General features: G+C 33.2%; 6 protein-coding genes across 7 annotated transcripts in view; 4 read left to right on the forward strand and 2 right to left on the reverse strand.

Annotated features, from left to right (window-relative positions):
• Nucleotides 1–3,352, reverse strand: LOC107476838 (RHOMBOID-like protein 1). The gene is made up of 6 exons (XM_016096760.3): nucleotides 2,940–3,352; nucleotides 2,264–2,427; nucleotides 1,741–1,904; nucleotides 1,341–1,600; nucleotides 765–891; nucleotides 1–514 (listed from the first exon to the last, which is right to left on the reverse strand). Exons 1-6 carry the CDS (start codon nucleotides 3,251–3,253, stop codon nucleotides 392–394), a joined length of 1,152 nt encoding a protein of 383 aa, XP_015952246.1. The 5' UTR covers nucleotides 3,254–3,352; the 3' UTR covers nucleotides 1–391.
• Nucleotides 3,353–4,484: 1,132 nt separating this feature from the next.
• LOC107476839 (PGR5-like protein 1A, chloroplastic) lies at nucleotides 4,485–7,703 on the forward strand. 2 transcript variants are annotated; one of them, XM_021137282.2, is made up of 7 exons: nucleotides 4,485–4,806; nucleotides 4,988–5,050; nucleotides 5,132–5,218; nucleotides 5,570–5,801; nucleotides 6,049–6,122; nucleotides 6,229–6,327; nucleotides 6,444–7,703. In XM_021137282.2, exons 1-7 carry the CDS (start codon nucleotides 4,585–4,587, stop codon nucleotides 6,522–6,524), a joined length of 858 nt encoding a protein of 285 aa, XP_020992941.1. In that variant the 5' UTR covers nucleotides 4,485–4,584; the 3' UTR covers nucleotides 6,525–7,703. The 2 variants fall into 2 exon arrangements, with proteins under 2 accessions (XP_020992941.1, XP_015952247.1); XM_016096761.3 differs by having other exon boundaries at nucleotides 4,489–4,779; nucleotides 6,444–7,700.
• Nucleotides 7,704–8,063: 360 nt separating this feature from the next.
• On the reverse strand, nucleotides 8,064–10,650 carry LOC107476840 (uncharacterized). The gene is made up of 4 exons (XM_016096762.3): nucleotides 10,194–10,650; nucleotides 9,763–9,866; nucleotides 8,526–8,655; nucleotides 8,064–8,404 (listed from the first exon to the last, which is right to left on the reverse strand). Exons 1-4 carry the CDS (start codon nucleotides 10,302–10,304, stop codon nucleotides 8,366–8,368), a joined length of 384 nt encoding a protein of 127 aa, XP_015952248.1. The 5' UTR covers nucleotides 10,305–10,650; the 3' UTR covers nucleotides 8,064–8,365.
• A 333-nt stretch (nucleotides 10,651–10,983) lies between these two features.
• On the forward strand, nucleotides 10,984–14,600 carry LOC107476837 (oxysterol-binding protein-related protein 3C). Its single transcript, XM_016096759.3, has 10 exons — nucleotides 10,984–11,202; nucleotides 11,769–11,862; nucleotides 12,034–12,150; nucleotides 12,235–12,307; nucleotides 12,552–12,670; nucleotides 12,874–12,995; nucleotides 13,087–13,263; nucleotides 13,474–13,618; nucleotides 13,786–13,964; nucleotides 14,172–14,600. Exons 1-10 carry the CDS (start codon nucleotides 11,105–11,107, stop codon nucleotides 14,416–14,418), a joined length of 1,371 nt encoding a protein of 456 aa, XP_015952245.1. The 5' UTR covers nucleotides 10,984–11,104; the 3' UTR covers nucleotides 14,419–14,600.
• Nucleotides 14,601–17,327: 2,727 nt separating this feature from the next.
• LOC107476836 (telomere repeat-binding protein 2) lies at nucleotides 17,328–21,981 on the forward strand. Its single transcript, XM_016096758.3, has 10 exons — nucleotides 17,328–17,483; nucleotides 18,382–18,506; nucleotides 18,593–19,433; nucleotides 19,544–19,708; nucleotides 19,854–19,907; nucleotides 20,007–20,086; nucleotides 20,173–20,387; nucleotides 20,519–20,845; nucleotides 21,076–21,139; nucleotides 21,586–21,981. Exons 2-10 carry the CDS (start codon nucleotides 18,426–18,428, stop codon nucleotides 21,787–21,789), a joined length of 2,031 nt encoding a protein of 676 aa, XP_015952244.1. The 5' UTR covers nucleotides 17,328–17,483; nucleotides 18,382–18,425; the 3' UTR covers nucleotides 21,790–21,981.
• Nucleotides 21,982–24,219: 2,238 nt separating this feature from the next.
• LOC107476835 (scarecrow-like protein 14) overlaps nucleotides 24,220–25,561 on the forward strand; it is a gene marked incomplete in the record, with an annotated part of 3,333 nt that continues 1,991 nt past the window's right edge. The window contains 2 exon segments of the mRNA XM_016096757.3: nucleotides 24,220–24,496; nucleotides 24,970–25,561. Of these exon segments, the coding sequence (XP_015952243.1) occupies nucleotides 24,975–25,561 (587 nt within the window).

Here is a 25,561-nt window from a genome sequence, read left to right on the forward strand (position 1 = left end):
TTGTATATTTCGCATCCTTCACTTTTATTAATAACTTCCATTGCAGTGACTAAGCATTATGATGAAAATTGATGTGTGATCCATATTAAGATCCTTGACTAAATCTAGAGAAATACATTTTTGTCCTTTGGACAGCATTTCCTCTTTTCTTGTGTGTTATTTTTCTTTCATGAAGTACAAATTCCACACATTCCATCTCCCAATAAATGAATAATAGAACATATTCATAACTGGGAGATGGTAATATCACGGACAAAGAATACATTCGTGATATGGTGGAGACAACATCCATTGTTAACAATCATCATTGCTAATACAGACACTTTTCTGCACAAGCAAGAATGAATCATAACATATACACAAGTTCGTTTAATGAGTGTTGCACCAACTATCAACTACAAAGTTGAGAACAAAGCAATTGAGCCTGAACTGAGCTGCTCTTCGGCACTGTAAACATGTGATTTCTCCCGTTGCTCAAGCATATCATGTTAAGTTGGGTTCCGATTCGTGTCGACTGCAACATGGCCATAGGGAATGTTAGTACTCAAAATCAACTGTGAGAAAAGAATAAAATGGTATAGCAGTTTCCTTTAATGGTTGAAATAGTTTGGCTATAATATACTCTAATGATATGTTCTAAACTCAATTTTCTTTGCACACTGTCACATTATTCATTGCATCTATCATTGGTGCAGACATGCTAGGAAGCTATGCATATTAAAAAAAAAAAGCATACGCACAAAAGGAGTATAAGCATTACTCACTTCACAATATACTTCTCGAGGTTTGCAGCTCCATTTTGCGGTGGGGACACAACTTAAGTAATGACACCAAGAGCAGTGATCATTCAAGTTAACCCCTCTAAGGAGCAAAACCAGCCCAGTAATCAATCTGTCAATTATCCAACTTTCAGATTATTAGGAAGTTGAAAAACTAGGAAAAAGAAGAAAAAGGATTTGTCAAAAACTAAAACAAAGACAAATCAACTTAAAGATAACACCCCATGCATATCAGCTCATGAAAAATCCATGAGTATACATCAGATAGGGGCCTTCTTCCAACAAACTTCTTTATTCCTAAACCATTCCAGAAAAGATAAGTAGCGAAGGCCTAGCGACTTGGTTATAAGTATCCTCTCACAGATACCATTACAGATAAAACCCCTGATAGAAAAGTTAAAAATGCATCCTCAAGTGCTGGGTTGGGCTCTGTGGAAGCTCAGACACATGCAACAAAATATATTTGCATGTCCAATAAAGAAAAATAGAAAGATAGAAAAAAAGAAAAAAAATAAGAAAAAGGAAAGGAAAGAAAATGGTGCATTAAGAAAGAGAACTTACCCGGCGCTAAGTAATATGAAAGACACAATCCAAAGTACATACTGATAAGGATTGTGCTTAGAGTTTGCGGGAGGGCGTGCAGACCCAGGTCGAGAATTTCTTTGGCTAACCCATTTATAATGAGGCCGAATCAGGAAGACAAATCCAAGAAGAAAACCTGAGATAAAGCCTCCAATATGAGCAAAATTGTCAACATGCGGAAGGATGCCAACAGCCAAATTGATTACAATGATAACAAGAAGAGTCACCATAGCAGCAAACTGCAGCAAAAAAAACAAGAAAAATGGAAAGGAAAAAAATGATGAAAATGCCTTTCAGCCTTTGGCACAAAGATACATTAGATTATTTATAACAATGCACCATAATAATTAACAGGTTCATTTCTTTTTCTTTTTTTTACCTTGTTAGCATATATAGTCCAATTTGTTAAGAGCTCCGATAACATGCCTCCTAGTAAGCCAAATAGTGCACCAGAAGCACCAACAGATATTCCCGACTGTATGAACAGAGCAGACAGTAAACTCCCTCCAAACCCGGATATCACATACAGCAATCCAATTCGAACTGCAAAAGGATCCGCAAAGTAGAAATTTGAATACAAAATTGTGAAAGTAAAACTGTTTAGATAGTTATTTCACTCCAGATACTCAACTCTTTTAAGTTTGCTAAGGAGAATTTATGTAACAAACAACATAAAAATGGAAATTTGTTGTCATTGTTAATCATAAGAAGAAATATTTGTTCAATTTTCAAATCAAGAATTGCTAATTTAACATACTGTACCATTCAGAAAAATACATCAATAAAAGCTTATAGATACATGATTCTACATTTCTAAGTTCACAAATCGTCAAACAGAATAACTTTCACAAGCAAAGTTCACACACGGAAAAAATACGCAAGGTTAACTACCAGACTCATACCGAATCCAAACTCTTGCTCAAGGCGAATTCCAATGAAAACTAGGCTCAACATATTGGCAAGCAAATGGATGACCCCACCATGTAACCATATGCAAGAGAAGAGGCGCCAAGCTTGGTGTCCATGAACCACTTTGTCCACTTTGAGGGCACCCATCTTTTCTAATCTGAGGAACAAGTGTTGTTAAAAGGACATGAAACAACTCCAAGAAACATCAAATATCAAAGATCAAATATAATAAACTAAGCAAGTAAGCAATTCATCATGAAACATTGAAAGAAGAAATTTCATCCCACCCATCAATTTGGCTACTCAATATTTTCATATGAAGATGATAACTAAGACGTGATCGCGTGTTATATTTCATCTAACCGTTTTTAACTATCATGTACTTCTGGGTACAAATATATGATAAGTGTATTGCTAGTGCCTAGTACTACCAAATTTTTTATGAAATGGGGGAACCAAATCAGCTCCTTTTTTAACCAAAAATATCAAACATTTATCAAATTTAAATAACATATTTATCCAATTGACACATTGGGAGCTTTTTCCTAATAGTAGTACTAAATTAAGTAATTAACTATAACTACAACTATAATCATAACATAGTGAAGATCAGATATTGTCAATCTAAACAAAATAAAAGATGAATTCTTTTTCCCCCTAAGAACTCACGTGGATGAAGAAGGACCAAAAAGAGGGTTCTGTTTGAGGGGCTGAAAGGAGAACCTTCCGAGAAAAGGAGCAAAGCAAGAACCACCAACAACGTAATGTTTGGGGCAATCATTCACATACATTGTCAAGATAAACAACGCCACGTTGGCCACCACGAACGACGGAACCAGCCACGGGATCCACCGCTTGAAGGGCTGGAAATGGTGAGCTTCATGATCCCCCAGCGGAGCAACCGGAGCATGAGCAACGCTGTTACTAGGCTTGAAGTTAAGAGCCGTGGCAGAGGAGGAAGATGATGGGGCCTCAGCAATCATGCTCCTTTTGACGAATTATGACCAAAGATTGAAACTTTTGGAGCTCATAAAAATGATTTGAGTGAAAAATCATGGATCGAGGTTTGTGGTGACTCGTCACTGAGCTCAATATTATTTATTCATACTCTTAATATTATCTATTTTTTGCTTATAAAATTGTGCACAAATAATTTATATATATATATATACTAAAAGGATAAAAATTATATTTTATACAAAATTAAAATAAAAAGCATTAACTCTTAGACCAATATAAGAGTATCCATGCTCTATTTATATTATTTTTTGTGTATAATTATTAAATTAGTTGTTTAAATAGGATTTTATACCTTCTATATGTGAATTACCTCATATTACAACCAAAGAGTTAGTATGTATTTGCAAGAGAAAATGACGTGCAATAGATTTGTTACAATTGAATTAAGGAATGAAAATCTTACAAATATTTGGAGATGTGTTGTGCAAGTTAACTAACCAAAATATGAGAAATTTGGTATATAGTTTTATACTTTTATCTTTTAATATATTTTTATTATAAATAATTTATAAAAAAATATTACTTGTAATATTTAGACTCAAAATCTATTAATTAAAAGGATAGAATATATTATTTTTTAAATTTTTTCAAAAATTTTAAAAATATTCTTAAATTTTATTTTGCTTCAATTTATCATAAAAGATTTTGATCAGTATTAAATATATTTCTAGTAGCTAAATCTTCAAAAATTTATGACTAATTCAACAATAATATATGACAATTATATTTTATTTACTTGTGTTAAAGATTATTCTTGTGGTATTCTTACTGAATTTGTCCTAAATTTTTTAAAAAATTAGTCGTTATAAATATATTTAATATAAATTAAAAATTTTTAGAATAAAATTAAAACAAAATAAAATCCAAAGATATTTTTAAAATTTGTAGTAAACTTAAAAGACAAAAAATTATACTTTTTCCTTTTTTACCAAAGATAAAGAAACTCGAATCCACCATCTCTTAGGTGAATATAAAAAAATTGCTAACAAATTTTTACTTAAATGACATATTCTCTTCATTCTCACACAAGTTTCAGGTTAAAAAAATTATACCTTATCCTAATTAAAATATGTCATATTTATTATATACATATATATTTAATTTATAAAATCATAGATTAATAATAACATAATGTAACATGAGAAGCTAAGGTATAGTTAATTGAGTCCAAAGAAATAGGAACCATGAAAGAGAGATATTAAGGCGGCAAAATGAAGAGGGGAAAATGGTGGCCATTCATATTCTCTTTATGTTTTTGTGGTAAAATCAATTTCTCCAAATCAAATCAAAGCATATGGCGAGTACAACCACGCTCTTAGACCTTCAACCATGGAACTACAACTACCACCGCGCCTTCTCCCTCAGGATCTCCTCCAAGATCCACCGTGTCTCCGCCACCTCCGACCATCGCCCCGCCGCTCCTTCCTGCATCTTCGTTGGTCCTCTCGAAACCGCCAACCAAGAAACCCTCGAAGCTCTCTATTCTCAAGTAACACTAATCCTCTTCTATTTCCTAGTGCGTGTTGTCTAAAATTCAGTTTTTTGTTTGAAAGTTTCGTTTTTTAACATCTATTGATCTGTTTTCTCTTTTAATTATTATTGTGCTATTTCCAACCCTAGATGGAAGGGAGCAGGTTCAATATTTATAGGTGATAAGTAAACAATTTTGACATGCACTCTTCTACTTTTCTCAATAGGCACGGGATGCTTATTATAGTGGCGAACCTTTGATAGTTGATGACATGTTTGATAGAGTGGAGGTAGCTTCCTAAACTACTAATTACAAAGTTCTTTTTGTATAGAATATGAACATCCTTAACTGAAATCAATGTTGGAAACAGTTAAAGCTGAGATGGTACCGTTCAAAATCGGTTATCAAGTATCCTCGATGCAGCATCAGGAGGCAATCAGCATATGCTGATGCAGAGGTAATTTCCCCCCACCCCCATATAGAGTTGGTGATTTCCACTTTTTGGCTCATTGTGTCTCTGAGAAAGTTCGGGTTGTGTGTGATGGGATGTGTTTCTATCGACTGCTTTTAGTTGATACATAATTAGTGGTATATCAAGATATTTGTGTAGTTAGAATGTTCACAAGCGTTTTCCCCAATAGTTCGGCTAAGCTTGTAGAGCTTATGTAAACATGAATAAGAGAACTCAACTTGTATACTCTTAAAAGCTTACGAGTCAGCTTGAGAGTTTGATAGCCTTGGCCTCTATCTGCCTTTTTTTTCTTGGCTTTTCTTCACTAGAATATTGATACGTGTGGTTGTAGGGCAGGAAGATCTGTCTATGGTTTTTGCATTGGCAAGCACATGGACCATGTTCCTTGCATTCGGCAGTTTAGTATGCCTTGGGCCAACATTATACACTGTTGGCATGACTTATCAGAATGCATTCGGTTCGGGATTATCACTTGATAGCCAACCATCTGGTCTAGAACTGACCATGGTGAATAGCATATCCATCGTGCTATGTTTTGTAATTGGATACCCAATTGTTTCGGCTTCAGGTGAAATGATTTTGTTAATTTCTATTTTCTGCTGTTCATTTAAAGTCTTAATCTTCAAATTTGCATGCTGAAAATTGTGTAAAATAACAAGCTCTTCTGTTTAGTTCAATTGATCTAATTCCTTTGATCTTTTTAAATTATTCTTATTCTTATTATTATTTTAAACAGAGAAAAATATTCATTCAGATGTTGTGTTGTCACTGTATGTATTTGTATATTACTAAGTTCTAACCACCCTTTCTCACAGTTAAGGTGCTTCAGGGCCTGTGGGTGAATGATTTGGTGGCATTGAAAGGTGCATGTCCAAATTGTGGAGAAGAGGTAATTCCTTATGTGAAATTTTCTTAATTTATTATGTTTCTAAATTCTATCCGGCTAGAGGCACTCACCAAACTCATCCACACTGAGTTAATTCATTTTCCTTCAGGTATTTGCATTTGTGAGAATGGACAGGAATATCGACTCACCACATAGAGCAAATTGTCATGTGTGTGGAAGTATCTTAGAATTCCGCACAAAAGTAGAGGTAGTAAACTAGCAATGTTTAGATTGTTTTTCACTCCTCCAAAATGCAATTCATAAAACTAGACTGCACCCTCCAAAATATGATGCTGCACTTAACTTGACGTCATCCTTTTGCAGCCATCATCAGTCTCAAGATTAGGCAGAAAATGGGTTTATGGGCGGATTTACCTTGTCTCAGCAAGAGGAAGATTTCGATAGCAGAAGCAACTCATGATCTTTTTTTCCACCATTTTTGAGTTTCTTTGATCAATGATTGTGAAGGGGAGTCTTGGAGCAACGATCGAGTTGTCTCCATATAACCTCAAGGTCACCGGGTTCAAGCTGTGGAAACGGCCATTGATGTAATTATCAGGTTAGGTTCTATACATTACACCCATTGGGTGTAGTCCTTACTGGGACCTTGCGTTAACGCGGGATGTTTGTGCACCAGGCTATCATTTTTTATCAATGATTGTGTATAGAAAGGATGAGATTACAACCAATTTGTTTCCTATATTTAGTTTTAGGCTAGAACAAGTTTTGCCTGAAATATCATCTTTTACTTTTTTGACAAGGAAGCTGACATGTTAGTGGATGGACAACTAATTTCTTTGTTTTGGTTGAGTGTTAGTGTTATATGCAAGATTTCAAAATTGAATTTCCTTTTCTTTTCTTTTTCTTCTGGATATTATGATATCAGAGAATTAGAGGAATATTGAATTCTGATGACAATAATTTACAGCAGGAAGTCAGGAACTGAAGTCCTATTTATACAGGTTGATCTCTATTTTCTTTGTTTCGTACGAACTCTTGTGATCTAATATGAAATTTCATGAGGCTGGGTTAGATGCCTACTTTATTTGTTAAAATCATGGGTTTATTTGTGATTCTGGCTGCCAATTGCTGGTTATAATTTTTATTGGTTCTGTAAATTTATAATTCTTATCATTTGTATCCATCTACCTGATTTTATTTCGAGTACGCCCTAAAGCAAAACAGAAAATAGATAAAACAGAGAATAAATATCCTTTCTAGTATCTAATTATTTCGTTATTTATCCAAAAGACGAAGTGTTCTCCAACAATTTTAAAATTTAAAATACCTAATCAGTTTGCAACCACCAAAATTTCTGATCAAATTGGTCATTATAATTGATCACGATGTATGTAAGGTAAAAATTCAGGTGCAGTTGACTTCACGTGAAGTTAATAGCTTCACGTGAAGTTAATAGCTGAGAGTCGTTAGATGAAAATTTAGTCAAATTAGTCAAATCATCTAACGACTTTCAGTTATCAACGGTTTTCAATTATCAACTTCACATTAAGTTGACTACATTTGAGTTTTACCTTTATGTGTAAAAATGGTTCATGAAAATAGAAAGTAATAAACCCCTCAAATTGGAACAAGAGTAATCTATGAAATTTGTTTTACAAACAAAATGAACGATTTAGTGAGAATTCATTTAGGCTAAGTGCAACCAATTAGCCTATAGTACTTATTAAGTCATTTTTTAACCTTAAAAAAGGGTTATGCCAGGCCATAGCAAGATTTTACACCTTAATGATGAGATGATCTATGTCATACAAACTTATCTCAGAGGAATAAGTACATGGCTTGCTAGGATTAAACATTACTGTTATTATTTTGAACTTATATCTTCATTCCTTTCCAAAATTGAAAAACTGGAAAACTTGGATTAAAAAAAAAAACCTCTACACTAATGCTAATGTTACACCAAGGATAAATGGTCCTTCAGAATTTCGTGGTAAGTAACTTATTTCACAGTTCAACAAACACAGTTTTGTGTTCTGCAATCCAAAATTCGCTGCAACAAGAGGTGTCATTATAAATTAATAGAAGAAACAGCTATTCACCATGGAAAGCAGAAGCTAATGTTCATAATCTGCAAAAATCAGTAACATTCTACACTCAAGTAAAGCAAATAACTGCGATACAAAAGATGTTCCTCATTTTTGTGTGCAACTACCGGCAGTCATGTAATCAAGTAAAATCTCTTAGCCGTGTTGGAGATATTCGCAAATATTCCAATGCCCAAACAATCAGAAGTGTGCCAAACTGTAAACTAAAGTCCAGGAAAGCTGCACAAATGTTAAATGCAAAGTCAGATTATATATTACCGAACTGTAAAAGATCTCTGTTCTTTTTGTTAGGTATAATTTTGTTACTCTTGACAGAACAATGACAGACATAGTAAATTACCAGGAAAAGGGTTGTAGATGCAAAAAGCCCCTCTTGGAGGAGGGCTCCATGGCCACCAAACTCTTCCTCATCAACCTTCAATATTATTGCATAATAGCCATATATGAACGAAGTTGACAACACTAAGAAACTGCAACAAAATAAAAAACATAGCATCAACATAAAATATTTTTTTTGTAAATAGTGTTAATCGGAAGATCACATCATACTGTAAATCACATAAAAGTGCAATGATAGATTTAATAATATAAATCAAGCCTCAGAAATAACAGAAACGAAAGATAATTTAATTCAGTCATATAACATTGTCAGAATCAAGCCTGTAAACTTTCACATAAGTAAGTTTAAAAAAGTCATCAAATCTTCTGCTACATGAGCATATAATATATTATACATGATTGTATAAAATATCAATGATGATTTCGGCTGCAAAAGCTTGAAGATCTTTGTATCTTGCCTCATTATTGAATTTATTTCAACAGAATACTAGATTTTTTCTAGGAGTTAACATATACTAAACCTTGTTACACTAGATGGGAAGGAATGGTCCCATGAATCAGATACGATGTTTTAATTCTTTTAGATGTTAAAAGTATAATAGAAAATTTACAATTAATAGTACATTGAATTAATAAAATGAAAAGAAAGTATTGACATAACATCAACAACAGGGCAACTATTTCCTAAGCAGCAACCTCCTTATTTATAGACTTTATCTTGCTGCTGCTGTGAACAATAAACATGGGCAATTTCCCAAGTGGCCATCTTCTTATTTAGAGTAACAGCCACATATCAATATGAATAGCATCCATGATCCATCATTGAGCTTAATTTATGCAAATCTCAATAACTTTTGATGTTTTAATAGGTCAAAACTCTTGTGCCCTAGACTAGTCTCAACTCTACAAGGTTATTCACTTTCAATGTTCTCCATAATCAATTAATAAATGGTAGGATCTCATCCGCTCATATCTCCTTTTCTCCAGTATGTACTTCCTTGACATGTAAATGTTGGAGATTGAACCTAATCCTAAACTATATAATCATGATCATACATTCTCAATAAAATTTTATCAGTAGTATGTTTTTTTTCAGATAAGATGTTTCAAGATTTATGCATTGGCAGGCACAGAGCAATCACAATTCATGAATTCACTTATACAATTTCGCAACTGAATATACAAATTCAATGGTAAATACAAGATGGACACACAAATGGAGGGAGGAAAAAACTTACAGGATAAACCATATTCCTCCAACCAAAGGTATGGCACCCCAAATTAATCCACATACAAGGCCAATGACTTGTCTAATCCAGTGCAACACGTCTCCCAATTGATCCTACAGAAAACAAAACATGCTGTTAACATGATGAGATCAACTCAACTACATAAAAGAGTATGATAAAAGAAGATTCAATGTGGTTGTTAACCAAGGACTCTATTAATTGTTAAATAATGTGTGAACATATTATCCTTGTTTAGACCAATTTTTCAGTAGGTAAATTATTTCACTTTACTATATACAAAATTAGTCCTTTATTTTAAGCCAATTACATGGAAAAATCTAAACTGGGACTAGGAATGGATCTACACAAGCTGAAAGGGGGGAAAGAAAGCAAAACCAACAAATACAAAAGATCGTCAATGAAAGAATTGAAGTACAAACCTTGTCCCATGAAGCTTCAGGATCAAACAATTTAGCGAATTTAGAAGGTGAAAGGTGACCATTCTGGTGCTGCTGTTGATGATTCAGCTTAGCGGATTTACCTTCCTTCATAGTGAGAAATTAACAATTTTCACCGATTGGAATTAAAATTAGGAGCAACTGAGTAGTGCGTATCAGCTAATTCGTGTAAAGTTCGGGTTTTTGAACCGAAATTGCGAATCCAAGGGCCAATGATTAGGTTTAGTAATTGGAATGGAAGGAAGCACAAAAAGAGAAGAAGGTGAGAGAAGGTTAGGGTTTTGGAATACAAGAAAAACAGAAAAGAACGTGAGTGAGGGTGGAAGAATTTAAAAATTGAAAAAGTTTGGAATTTGATCTGATTCAATGGCACCAAACCATTAAACTACCCACTTGCTTCTGCTGGCTGCGTTGTATTCTCAGTGACAACAGACACCAAATATTTCTTTATCATAAATTCGTTTATTATTTATTATTTATTTTTTAAATCTATGAACCCTAATAACAAGTATATAATATTTAAATTTGAATTTAAATTTTGCTAAAAATATTTCTAAAAAAAACTAACTTCTGTACTAAATTTTACTGATAAAAAGGAAATTTAAAATCTTTTACTTTTTAGTATCATTGAATAAGTTAAATCTTTTGAAGTAAAAAGGTAATTTTTCTAGTTCAGGATTGAATTCAATTTTACTTTTAAAAAATTTACTATTCGTTTGAAACCCAAATTTCCGATCATTAAATTTAAATTTATATATAGTATCCATATATGACTCTTTCTGTTTCTGATCTCCATCCACTGTTTCACTTTGATTTCACTTCAGCTCGGAAGAAGGACCCATTTCTTCCAATTCATCTTTCTTTCCGAACTAGGGTTAGGGTTTTAGTGAGAAATGGGTAGCCCGAAGAAGAACGAAAGCAAGGGCTTTTTTGCCTCCGTATCTTCTAGCTTCTCCGTTTTCAGCAACGCTATGCACCGATCCGTCAATGGGTACTTCGATCATCACTCATTCCTTCAATACTCCTCAAAGCTATAGACTTTACTCACTTAATTGCATCGCTTAATTCTCTTATGCTTACCAGATTTCTGCATACGCATATGCTAGGATTGTTCATGTGATTTGAACTATTTAGGTTCCCGTATTAGTATTGCTGCAATGCTTCATCTAGTTAGTAGTTAGTAGCACATAAGTGTTCTAATAGGATAAAGAATTCACTTTTTCAACTAAAAGCATGAGATTTTATTTGTTTTGACTTACTTTGCCACATGGTTCTTACATGATTAAAACGGCTAGGTGAAAGAAACTTGGCTGAATTCACTCTCTGTGCTTTGTAGCTCTTAGCTCCATACCAGATAAACTACTGTATGCTGCTTTGAAGAATTTTTGTGCATCATTATGATGGATTATGAATTATGTAGTATAAATAGTCAAAGAGAAGTCAGATGAAGTTCCATCTGACTAATAAAGCCATGAAGTTCCATCTGTGATATAATCCTATATGTGTGTCAATTTCCTAACTCCTAAGCCTATTTATATGATTTACCTTTGGTTCTAGACTTTTGGGATATGAAGGTGTAGAAGTCATAAATCCAGAGGGAGGTAAAGAAGATGCAGAGGAAGAAGCTCAGAGGGGAAGATGGAAGCAGGAGGTGTTTATTTCCTTTTTCTTTTTAGAAAGATATTTAAGTTATTTTCTAACCCCTTGTTCAGGCGTTTAAAATCCTTTTGGCAGTTACCCTTTACCTAAGGTAAATTGTTTGTGTGCTTGTTGTCTGAACATTATTATTCATGTTCCCTCTCTTTGGCTTGTGAATTTATAGGATAGAGATAGTTATTGGAAGATGATGCAGAAATATATTGGCGCAGATGTAACATCAATGGTGACACTACCAGTTATTATCTTTGAGCCAATGACTATGCTTCAGAAAATGGCAGAGGTCTGATAACTAGGAGATGTTGGTTGTTATTATTTATGTATTTTGTAATGCCAATTGATTGAGTTTTTATATCGCACAACCTAGTTGATGGAGTACTCCTACTTGTTGGATCGGGCTGATGAATCAGAGGATCCATACATGCGGTTGGTATATGCATGTAAGTTCTTATTCCCCTTCTATTCCTCTTTTTCATGTACCCCTTTTCGAACATAGAGATATATTATTAGAAAGGAATCAGTGGCATAGAAGAGACATTTGAAGCATTCAAAATTTCAAACTACTTGTTCTCAATTATTTGCATGACTGACTTCCAATTCTATTAGTTCTTCTTCTTGTATTAGAATAACTTTGATCCTATCTCTAATTACACTTCACTCTTGTGATACATGTAATCATCTCAGCATCATGGGCTATATCTGTGTACTTTGCGTACCAGCGAACATGGAAGCCTTTCAATCCAATCCTTGGAGAGACTTATGAATTGGTTAACCATGGTGGAATTACATTTCTTGCAGAACAGGTATCCATCCAGTATGGGATTCTCATGGGAGCTCTCTAATTCAGATTGTTGTACATCACTCTCTCTCAAATATGTTTTGTATGACAGCATTTGCAAGAAGTTTAACCACTCCTGTTTGATGTCAAAATGAATGAATATTAAGGATATTCTTAATGTCTCTTTTTCTATTTTGGTATATATAAGTTCTTTAATTTAAATTTCAGGTGAGTCATCATCCCCCAATGAGTGCTGGGCATGCTGAGAATGACCATTTTGCATATGATGTGACTTCAAAGTTAAAAACAAAGTTTTTGGGAAATTCTGTTGATGTTTATCCTGTTGGAAGGTAATCATCATGAAATTTAATTTGTTGGTACCTTGTTATGTTGTCATTTGTTGTTTAAGAAGGAATTAGTTTTGTGGATTATTGTTCGCAGAACACGAGTGACCCTCAAGAGAGATGGTGTTGTCTTAGATTTGGTGCCTCCACCTACAAAAGTTAACAACTTGATATTTGGCCGGACTTGGGTTGATTCACCCGGGGAAATGATAATGACAAATTTAACAACAGGAGACAAAGCTGTACTGTACTTTCAACCCTGTGGTTGGTTTGGGTCTGTAACATATCCCTCGCTTCTGTTTGATTGACTTACAATTTATGCATATGATCATTTGAAGATAATTGAGTAAAGTTTGTTTCCTCCTTCATCTATTTATGACTTCTATATTTCTTCTTTCATCTGTGTAAGTAGCTACTATTGTCAGCACATACAACTGTCGTTATGTATCTGATTTAGCTCTACCTGTTTCCTGATCTGCTGCAGTGCTGGTCGCTATGAAGTTGATGGATATATTTACAATTCTTCTGAGGAGCCTAAAATATTAATGACTGGGAAATGGAATGAATCACTGAGTTGCCAACCTTGTGACCCAGAAGGAGAGCCTCTACCAAACACGGAAATGAAAGAGGTGGTTTTTCTTTTCCGTGATAAACCATGACTTATTTATGCATATCTGTTGAGGAGATGCACATATCCTTATGGCCTTGTTTCTGGTACTAAAAATATAACAATGCTGCTATGAAGAAGGCTGATACTTCACTATTGTCATTGCCATTTCCTCTCTAATTAATGCAGGTTTGGCATGTTGCTGATGTTCCACCAAATGATAAATTCCAGTACACACATTTTGCCCACAAAATAAACAGCTTTGACACTGCCCCCAAAAAGTTGCTGGCATCAGACTCTCGTTTACGCCCAGATAGATATGCACTTGAGTTGGGTGATCTGTCGAAAGCTGGAACAGAGAAAACCAGGTTTCTCACCCTCTATTTTCTTGCTTTTTCTGTCACCCTTATGTCCAAACACATTGCAAAGTATTCCAAAAGCAATACAATTATTAATTTAAGAGTTCAATATGATCTATGTTTTCTTCTATGCTCATTGTTGAGATATTGAAATTATTGAGCTGAGGTAGATGCAAATTCCATTCTTTTATTTATGTTGCTTTTGTTCATTTCCAGCTTGGAGGAGAGGCAGCGAGCTGAAAAGAGAGCCCGAGAAGCAAACGGGCATAACTTCACACCAAGATGGTTTGATCTAACTGAAGAGGTGACAACAACTCCATGGGGAGAATTGGAAATCTACCAGTATAATGGTAAATATTCCGAACACCGGGCTTCTATCGATAACTCTGGCAGCATTGATAATGTTGATGTTAAATCAACTGAATTCAATCCATGGCAATATGGTAACTTGTCCACAGAGTGAACAAGTTCCAAAACGCTTTTGGTTCTTGGATGCTACCAAAGTTGTTGTAACTTCCTCTTCATACATGGAAGAAATCATGAGTATTTTGGTTTTCTTGTTGGCTTGTGTACATTGTATCTTAAGTTCTGTTCTGCCTTAACTGAACTTAATATTTTAATTGAGATATAGAGTTTTAATTGTGATATAGTGTTTTAAATGGAGCCTTATTTGTGATTACTTGTATATACTCTTAGCCTAATTTGTGAGCATATTTTTCACTCGTGGCCTATTCCTATCATTAAAACTAAAACATGCAAGATATTGAAGGATTCTCATTTTGAATCAATATAATTATAAAGGATAAAGTATTAAATTGGTCCCTACGCTTGTGCGGAATCCTGTTTTGGTCCTTAAAGTTTAAAGTGTTCTATTTGAATCCAAAAAAGTTTCATTTAGTTTCAATATAGTTTTACCGTGAGGTCAAAGTTAAATAATTAACGAAACGTGCTACATAACAGCAGTACAAGGACAAGATCGATAATCTGGAGAACAAGTACAAACTCCAAAGACATAAAATCAATCGTGGATGTATCAATATCTTTATTTATCATTCTCCTTAATTCTATAGAAAATATTTCATTTAGATTTAAGAAAAATGATAAATAAATGTATTGATGTATCCACAGTTGATTTTGTGCCTCTAGAGCTTGTACTTGTTCTCCAGATTATCGGCATTGTTCATTTGTTCTTGTACTGCTGTCATGTAAAACATTCCGTTAATTATTTAATTTTGATCTTACGGTGGGATTACATTGAAGTTAAATGAAACTTTTTTTATTCAAATAGAACACTTTAAACATTAAGGACCAAAACAGGATTACACCCAAACGTATGGACCAATTTAGTACTTTACCCTAATTATAAATCAGCGGAGCTGTTTTCAAGAGAATTATTTAAATGAGATAGTCAATTAATAATATCTTAATCAGTTAAAGCACTTTAAATTCTTTTGATGAGATAAGCAAAAGAGACATCCACTTAGGGATTCAAAAGGTTACTTTTTCAACAAGTTATTCATAATGCTCAATGATGATTCCAATTGGTAACTAGTTTTCACCTTTACCATTTCTCTATTCGGGATGCAAACAATTTAATCATCATGGATCACATACTTTAGGTAGTGTTTACTTACAGAGATTAAAATTAAGATTGGAGAACTAAGACTTAGGATTGTATTTTGTGCCAAAAACTAGAAGTTTGGAACTAAAATTTTAGTTTCGAGACATAAAATTTCAATCCTTTCAGTACTTTCAAAAAGTGAAGATACAAAGGACTAAAATTTTTAAACATGGAGATTGAAACTTTAAGAATATTTGCTTCAATAACTATAAATATTTTAATAAATATTCTTATTTTATATACATATTTATCTTAAACTAATAGAATATTAAGACATAATTCAATCTTGTATATTTTATACCAAATATAATACAGAAAGCTGTCTTCCATTATGTGACTAATTCAACGAGTACGTTTTAGATCACAAATTTTTATGATATCCCTTAAATTGTTTTTTGAATTGAGTTAGATCTGTTCAATTGTAATACGATCAAGATAAGTTGGTGTTGTCTGTTATGTATGTTCCTTATGTATGGTATATAAATATAAATTCTTTGAATCTCAGATCTGTAACTAGCTTAATAACATAATATATCATCATCAGACAGAGACAAAAATGTAAAGCTTTTCCAGCTTTATTTCTAGGGTTAGAAATGGATTCGGATTCCTTTTCGGCTTGCAATTATAACTACGAAATGGCCAAATCTGCAATCTCTCTCATTTCATGGGCCAGCTTGCATATCCACAAAACTAGAAAAGCTTTATTTGGTTAAACTTGATTATTATTTCTCACTTAACATGAAATTTATATAACAAATAGTAGGCAACTTAGATCTTGTCATAGTTCGTTGTAGATAGCTAGGCAACGATGCCTACAAAGATGTCACAAAAAGGACTTGGCTTATTACTATTCAATACTCATCATCACATGTTCATGTGGTTCGTTATATATATAGCTCAATAGTATGTTCCATGTGTAAATTACTAAATTCTCCACATTAAAATAGAAGTTGCAAAAATATATAATGATAAGGAAAATATATATTTACCAACGAGTTATATTTCAAATGACATAATCTTTCCATACTCACTTACAAGTCGCAGATTCGAGTTTTTCTATCTTTGGAAAAAAAAAACGACAATATATATTTATTTGGAGAAAACATAACGATAATATAATGGATGACGATTTAAAAGTGAGCAACAGGTACACCTGCGGTTAGCACTCACCTCACCACACATTATTGGATTAAATTAAAATAGTTACACGGTTTGAGATTGAATGTGATTGCTTTGCATGTTTATGCTTATTATGCTTTCACTCTCTCTCACATTGGTCCCCTCTCCACACTGCATCCAGGACCATGCTTCTATCTCTTTTCTAATCCAAACATTTTGTATTTTCAGCTTCATTAAACTATGTAAAAAACATAAAATATCAGAAAAATTAATCACATACATATATTTGTCTATATTATTCCTCCAAATTATTTTACATGATTTTGTAAAAATGGGTAAAAATTTTTATATGAATTTGGAATTGATTTTTTATACCATGGCCAATTAGGTAAAATACATATATAGACTTACCCATTTTTACAATTTACAAAAAGTAAATACATGTTGACACCTATTGATACCTGATACATTATAGACATTAATTTCTGTTTTTTTAACCATCAAAATAATTGAATGTTTTGATGAGTGTACTGGATCAAAATGACCGACTGAGCCGGTTGCATGGGTCACTGGTATAAAACCTTGGAGGGTTTAAGTAAAGGTTCCGTGTACCATGGTTTTTGACAGGGTTTTTGGTTTTTCTGATTCCTGAATTCTTCTTTTAAAAAAAAAAACAAACAAATTTTCCTGGAAAATTTACAGAGAAAGTGGATGTTTTTTAGCTTTGGCTTCTCCGTTCTCACATTTGCCGGAATTTCGCTTTTCTGAGCAGCAAACTGTAACAAGAGGTGAGACCACGTGTTCCGTTTCATCAACTTCTTTGTTCTTTACGCTAAGTTTTCGGTGCTTTTCAACTCTTGTGTATCACGTTGTCTGAGTGAGGGTTTTCATGCTTCCATGATTTTATCTTTTCTCTCTTTTCTGGAACTTAATGTAATGGCTTAAGCCTTAAGCTGTTTGGATTTGATGAGTGGAATTGGTTATTCAATGAGATCTATCGTGTATCATCTGTGATCTATATTGTACTCTGAATTCCGGTTGCTTCTGTGCTAGTGAACTTGTCTTTCTTGTTCGTTGATAATTTATCACCATAATTGTTTTCAGAAACTCTTGCTGAGTTGCTGTATTTGTTTTATTTATAGTTTGAGCTGAATTTAACAGTTGAATCTTGAGTTACTTTGTATTTCATTTAAATATGTTTTTATGCCATATCCTCTGTGCTGTGCGCGTGATTATCACATTTGAACGAGTGATTATGGACATGTATTATGTATATATATTTTTTGTTCGCCTTTACGTCAAGGGAATTGGATCCAGCTTCCGGTGAAAGTTTATCAGTTGGCTTCATTTGAAATAGAGGATTCAGAATATTATTAAATTGGAGTTTCCTTGCATTAAAAGTTTCAGCTATGAGTGATTCTTTTTGAAATGGTGTTTGGCTGAATCTAATTCCTTGCTAATGGAAAAATGATGTCGATTTTGTTTGTAAATATTGATATCTTCCTACCTTTTATTTATTTATTTTAATTGAGTGTTTGTAACTGGTACACTGTAACACATCTGAGCCTTTACTTGTGACTTAGAGTGTATACTGTTAAGTATTGAGGTGTGATGAAGAGCCAAAGAGGTCAAGTAATATGAAGATTGTGCATTTATTTGATGATATCAATATTTTCTGGATTACAGGTTTCTTGCGTTTGATCAATCCATTTTGGCATGGTTCCTGAAATATGGCGCTGCAGAAGAGGTTAGACTATGGATTTAATGGCTACGAAGCACCAGCTGTTCCACGAGCTACCCGAACAACTAGAGTAAATATATTCTGCTTCTCATTTGGGATACTCTCTTTTAATTTATTAAAACCATCCATATAATTATATTTCAAAATATTTTCTAGAGGAGAACCAAATTTCAAAGAAGAGTCCAAGATGATCAAATGTGTGCCATTGATTTATTGGCCACCCTAGCAGGTAAATTCTTTTTCCAAGATAAAGGGAATCCAACCATGCCTAGTGATGCATCAACAGATAAGGATCAGCATGGATTTGTTGAAGGGTGCCAAGATTCAGACAAACCTCTCAAAGATGAGCTTTTTTACAAACAAAGTTTTGACAACAACCACTTCCCTCACTTTTCTTCACAAACAAACAAACAAAATTGCCCATTGAATGAACTCCAAAATCACGAAATTGATGTCCATTTAGGCAATGCTTCTGTAATAATAAGTTCCTGTAGCTCAGAAAGGCTAGTTTCTGAGAAATTAGTGGATGCCAAATGCCCTAACAAAATGAAAAATTTTACTAGCAAAGACATATTAGGTTCTTCTGGTCATCCAGTGGTTAATTGTTGTAAATTAGATGGTGAAAGTAAAACTAATAAACTAAAGGATAAGCTGCATAAGCTTGAGAAGGTTTCAATTGATCTTGGGACTAAGATGTGTGGTTTTGAGGATCCACCAACTGAAAAGCCTCCTACACGGATCAGTTTAGGTAGCAAAGCCAAGTTGTCTAAGTATGTTGACATATTTTCCTATAGCTCATTGCCCAAAGGCTGTGACAATGTGTCAGCAGTTAGAAGAGATGATGACGAAAACTTTTCTGGGTCCACTCACCCTTGTACAAAAACGAAGTCCTTTATGCCAGTGACTGGTATACATGGTAGAAGACTAAGGAAATTATTGAGTTGTAAATACAGCAAAATTGCTCAGGAGTTGAAGAATGATACACTTGCTAGCAGTGGTGAGTCATTATTTATGGTATGAAATTACTGAGCTCTTCTTTCTTTAACTTTCATGCTTCTTTGTATGTTTACTAATCTGGTTTTTCAACTGGAAACATGTTAATTTTAGATGAAACTTTGAAGCCAACTTACTCTAGTAAGAAGAACTACTATAAACGCCAAAGATCTCAGATGAATATTCCTTTCAAAAAGCGGAAGCAGTTTCATTGTAGCTCTGTTTCAAATTCCAGTGGATTTATCAGAAGTGCTGACATTTATTATTCACCTGAGAGTGGTAGGAATCAAGATTCCTCTCCAAGGATGCATGAAGCTTTTAATCTAAATGTCTTCCTGCTATTCAAACTGCTTTTTGTTTTTTATCAGCAATGAAGTACGTTGGGATTATATTTTCTAAATAGATTCCAAAATCTTTTGCGCAGACTGTGGAATACCAGTCTTGGAATCTCCACTAGGATGTAGAAGAGGTGATCCTGGTATGAGAAGATTCTTACATGATTCTTTATGCATTCTGATTTGATTTTGTATAAGACTACAAAGGGGTTCTTACATGTAGATTTTTTTCTTTCAACCAGTGAATATTAGGATCAAGTCATTTACAGTCCCAGAGCTTTTTATTGAGATTCCAGAAACTGCTACCGTAGGATCCTTGAAGGTGTAATATCATAAATTTCATTTACATGCTTTGTCATAACATAAGTCATTCTGATTTTTTTTCCACACAACTTTATTCTGCTGCAGCGGACAGTTATGGATGCAGTAACTACTGTGCTTGGAGGTGGATTACATGTTGGTGTCGTTCTTCAAGGAAAGAAAGTTAGAGATGACAGTAAAACTCTACTTCAAGCTGGAATATCCCATGATAACCAGTTGGATGCTTTGGGTTTCACATTGGAGCCTAATGTTTCACAAAGGCTACCACCTCTACATGCTTCAACATCGCATTCTCTAATAAGGTAATCCATAAGTAACAAAGTATATTTTCTAGCATCATTAGCATGGTTTTCTGTAATTATTATACATAGTTTTGTTCTACAAAATTTTATTGTTGAATTTCACATCTAAAATTTTAAATATGATAATTCAGGTATCCTTCCAATCCAGCTGTAACTCATCAGAGGACTCGAGGTATTTCTGACATGTTAATTGATCATCAAGTAACCAGTTTAGGTAACCATGTTGAAAGTGAGCATGATTCAGCACCTTCTCTAATCAACAAAGCTAAGGAGAAGAGTACCGTAGATTCTAAACCACTGATTTCTTTTCCTGAAATGAGTAAGGATGAAAAAGTTATGATACCTGTGGTCCAGAAGTCAAAGCCATCTGAGATTTTGCAGCGGCGAATTCGTCGGCCTTTTTCAGTTGATGAAGTGGAGGCACTGATTCAATCAGTTGAGAAATTGGGAACTGGAAGGTAAGATTTAAGTTTGTTAAATTATTATAATGGGGTCTTCACATATACATTGATAAGTAACTAATTAAGGCCAACAGAAAATAATTAGTTCCTAATACCTATTCTATTTGTTTGCAATAATGAAATAAAAGTGCACGGAATTTTCTGGCTTCTTTCTTTTAAATGAGTATATGTTTAGATATTTCCTCTGACAATCCCTTATATATTTGTATACTTTTTGTTACAATCAGGTGGCGCGATGTTAAATGTCATGCTTTCGGTAACGTGGACCATCGGACATATGTGGATTTAAAGGTAAAAAGAACTGTTTGTGACTTCTTCTGCACGGCAACTACACTAGCTTTTTTATGTTGTGTTGATTCGAAAAGGTTTATTTCTTGCTTCTTCATCTTTGAAGTTTGAACTTCTTTGTCAAGGGTTAGATAGTTGAATTCTAGGATGATAAACAGGATACTTTTGGTATGACTTATCTTGAATAAATTGAATTTGTTCTATAAATACTTGATTATCTGTGATAATAATTTAATATAGTGATGGGTCAGAAATAAATAAATAAGCAAACAAGAGTTTAATTTCTATGAATTGTCGGAATAAAAGACGGACATTTAATTAGGTGGTCAAGAACATAAAAAATGGCAAACTTCCAAACCCAATATCTAAAAAGAACCACAGCAGCAATACCTTGTTGGATGTCAATATAAAGTCTTTTATATTGTGAGTGCATTTCTGGGATTGAGCAGGATAAGTGGAAAACACTGGTGCACACGGCAGGAATATCCCCTCGGCAAAGAAGGGGAGAGCCTGTTCCCCAAGATCTTTTGGACAGGGTCCTAAAAGCACAAGCATATTGGTCCCAGCACCAAACTAAGCAACATCACAAAACTAACCTCTTAGATCAAGGGTTGCCAATAGGACCTGGCTATGTACATGGGATAACTGCATAGGTTTCTGTCTAAATTTCATTGAGCTGTCATTTAGTTTTGTAATTATAATATATCCTTGTTCAAAGTTTATTATGTAAGTTAATGATGCAATAGATAGCTGGTTAACACAATTCTTATGATGTTAATGTTACTGTAAATATATTTAAGTTGCTTGTTATGTGGGTGTGTTTTTTACCACTTGACATTGAAATCTATCTGGAAGTGTAATTACTAATTAGATAAGTACGTGGTGTATTATTATTATTATTATTATTATTTTGGACAGTGGTAGTTTCATTTCATGTGTCGTTGAAAATATTTCATGTGCCATTGACTCGTTGAAAATAAGAGAGAGCTTATCTTAAAATTTCAATGTATGAATTAATTATGGTGAATTTTATGATGTTTATAATTTGGTATCTATTTTTTGTTTAATTTATTTTTTATAATAAATTTTAAATATTCATAATTATTTATTTTTATATTTTTAAAATTAAATATTAATTTTTATTTTTTTTAATAAGTTAGAGAAACACCTTTAGATACAATAACAATCATCATTCATTAAATGGAGAACACTGGCATAATAAAATTCCATCAAGATTCGAATCTTAGTGGCCTGATCCAAATCAATCATTAATTCATTATTGTTGTTGGCTCGCTCTATTTTAAAATATGGTCTAATCGAATTTTAGAATTGTTTATGTCTGTCTGTAGACACATGCAGAGGACATTACCACAGAGGATCAAAGTCACACTCCCTAATACAATGAAGTATGAACCCCATCAATATTTAGTGGTTATTAGACATTCTTTCAAGATTTGACATGTGATGCCTGTTTTATATTGAACCTTATATTCTTAACCTTAAAAGGAAAAAAAAAAAGGAAAAGAAGGAAAGTGATGGCTGTTTTATATTTTCTTATGTTAGTCGCACTTTTTCATTAGAAATAAGTTAATTACATAACTATCCCCTATTAATATACTTTCAAAAGTTACTACTATTAGAAATAAGTTACTTTCATGGTTAATTATGTCACATACAACTTAGTGCCTATCATTGTCAATTTGTCATGTATGAAGGGTTGATCCACTTAATTATAGCACTAATTATGTTAATAAGTAGGTTGTAGTATTCAAACTTATCATCTATGTAGAGTCTAGAACGTTACCTGGGTCAATGTCATGCTTGAAACCTAATGGAGCATGTTTTCCGTAAACTAATCATCATCCTGTTGTTGAGGTTAGGCAATGGTGGAAATATTTCATTATATGATTGGACCCCAACCATTGACCAACTATAACTAAAAAATTCTTAGATTTAAATTTCTAATTTGAAACTTCAAGAAATTGTAGATATCTATAACTCATGCCCTTAAACTTACGTAACCCAGTGGTTAAATTTCAGTGAATAATTCCTTATACCGATATTTGAGTCTCAAATCATAATCTGCGCAGTGTGTCAATAAAACAATTATCTTAATTTTGTAGACAACTTTGAAAGTTGATTGATGCGAACTCCACAACGGACATTCATGAGAAAAAGAAAACAATTATAGTAATAAATTATTCATAAAAGTATTAAAAAATTTTAATATCAATATAAATATCTTATGACACGGAAGCTTCAACCAACAAATCCATATTACAATTTAAACATTTCTTATATTCTAATCTTAATTTCTTAGTATGAATCATTGTCAGAGATGATGTTAGTTCTAAAGTCGAAAGTGATTATTCATATGAATATATTTTTATATAAAAAAATTATTTATTAATTTAATATATTTTAATTAAATTATTTAATGTAAAATATATAATGTCTTAATTATTATCTCTATATCAAGACATATTTTGTGTGAGTTGTCATTCCATTTCAATACAAATCAGAAATTATTCCAGGCAGAATTGCCAACCCTTATCTTACTGATCACGTTATTTTATTTTAATTGTCAGAAAATTCTAGCAAGCATTCCTTTTTTGAGGGAACTAACAAAAAAATGCCTCATTTAGCTGACTTCATGTCTAACCAAAATGGTTGGGACTTGAGAGAATGTGTGGCTAAGGATCAACTATGGCATGATGCATGCATATTGTATTGTATTTGCATAATTTATGAAATATTAGTCCACCGATGAATTAGATGATTTTATAATGAGTTATTCATGTCAATTTCTTTTATTAAAATATTAAATAAATTTATTAATTAATTATAAATTTTTAAATAAAACTTAAAATTATAAAATATTATTTTTTGTCAAACAACTAATGTTAAATATATATTAAAATTAATTATTGATTTAAAATATATATTAAAAATAATTAATTTTAATAATGATTTTTAGTATTTTTATTTGTGGAAAATGGAAATACGGTAAAAAAAATTCACAATAATTTATCCACATAAGCGGTTGCAGTAAAGTGAGTGAGTGACAACAAACGTGATGAAGATGAGAATTTATAGTTTTTAAGATTCTCTGTCTCTGACCATAGTGTGACTTGTTGTTGCCACCGTTTCACAATTCCCTCGTTTCATTTTCTTAACCATTTCTCTACCTCCTTCTCTCTTCTATATTCTCTATCTCTTTCTTTCATATTCGGCTAACTATACCCAATTATTTTATTTATTATTTTAAAAAAAAATTGAAAAAAAAAGGAACTACCCTCTTCTGCTGCTGCTGTGCTGCATGTTGTTAATCTCAAGCTCCTTACTTGTTGTGATAATCAGGTTTGCTTACTCAACAATTTGTCTATTTTTTCCTCAATTTCATTTTTTGTACGCATGAATCACGCGGCTCTAGCTCCTAGGGTTCTAAAGTTTCCTTCTTCAGCTAGTTTTAATACATGCATGTAAGGTTTTGATGTGAGCTGTGTTTTAATTATCTGCACATCCATAAATCCTTGTCTTTTTCATGGCATTCTGCTTCTGCCCTAGCTACATTTGATTTTCCATGGAATATAGTATATATTAACATCTTATATTATTGTGGGAAGGTAGATATTTAAACCTGAAAGGGGATTAAATGTTAATTATTTAAATTTAATTTTGATTTAGGACAGGATACTATGGCCTTGTTTTGTTTGGTTCATGTAGCCATGCAATGTTTAGTAGTTGTTGTTGTAGTGGTGGTGGTTTTTATGGTGACATATAACTACACTTTTGATTAATAATATTGATGGAAGAGGTGAATTTTCTTTCAGATTTCATGCCTTTGAAAATGGATCCTAATTTCAACTCCAGTTTCCTCAATGGATTTAGATTCAACCAAGTTCCCACTATCCCCAATGTAGAGGAACAGTGCCCTGATCCTGTAAATGGGTTGGAAACCATGAACTTTGGATTCATGAATGACCCTTTTCTTCTTCCACCTGATCAAAACAATTCTCAAAATCCTACTTCTTCTATTTCCACCATTACTGCAGATGAAGATTCTCCCTTGGATGACACCGATTTCTCTGCAACCGTACTACGATACATAAACCAGATGCTTATGGAAGAGGACATGGAGGAGAAGCCTTGTATGTTCCATGATTCATTGGCTTTACAAGCTGCTGAGAAATCATTGTATGATGCCATTGGTGGGACATACCCTCATCTTCCTCCTCATCCTCTTTCTTCTTCCATACAGCATCAAGCTCAAAACTACCACAATGTTGAAAGCCCTGATGATAGCCTCTCTAGTAACTTCAGTAGTTATAGTAGCGGCCTCAGCACCATTAGTACTAGCAACTTGGTTGAGTCACATTGGAGCAACTTTGACCCTTCAGAGTATAAGCCTTCTATACTACAAAC

This window comes from Arachis duranensis, chromosome 3 (assembly GCF_000817695.3).
Source record: "Arachis duranensis cultivar V14167 chromosome 3, aradu.V14167.gnm2.J7QH, whole genome shotgun sequence".
In the NCBI taxonomy this organism is placed as follows: Eukaryota; Viridiplantae; Streptophyta; class Magnoliopsida; order Fabales; family Fabaceae; genus Arachis; species Arachis duranensis.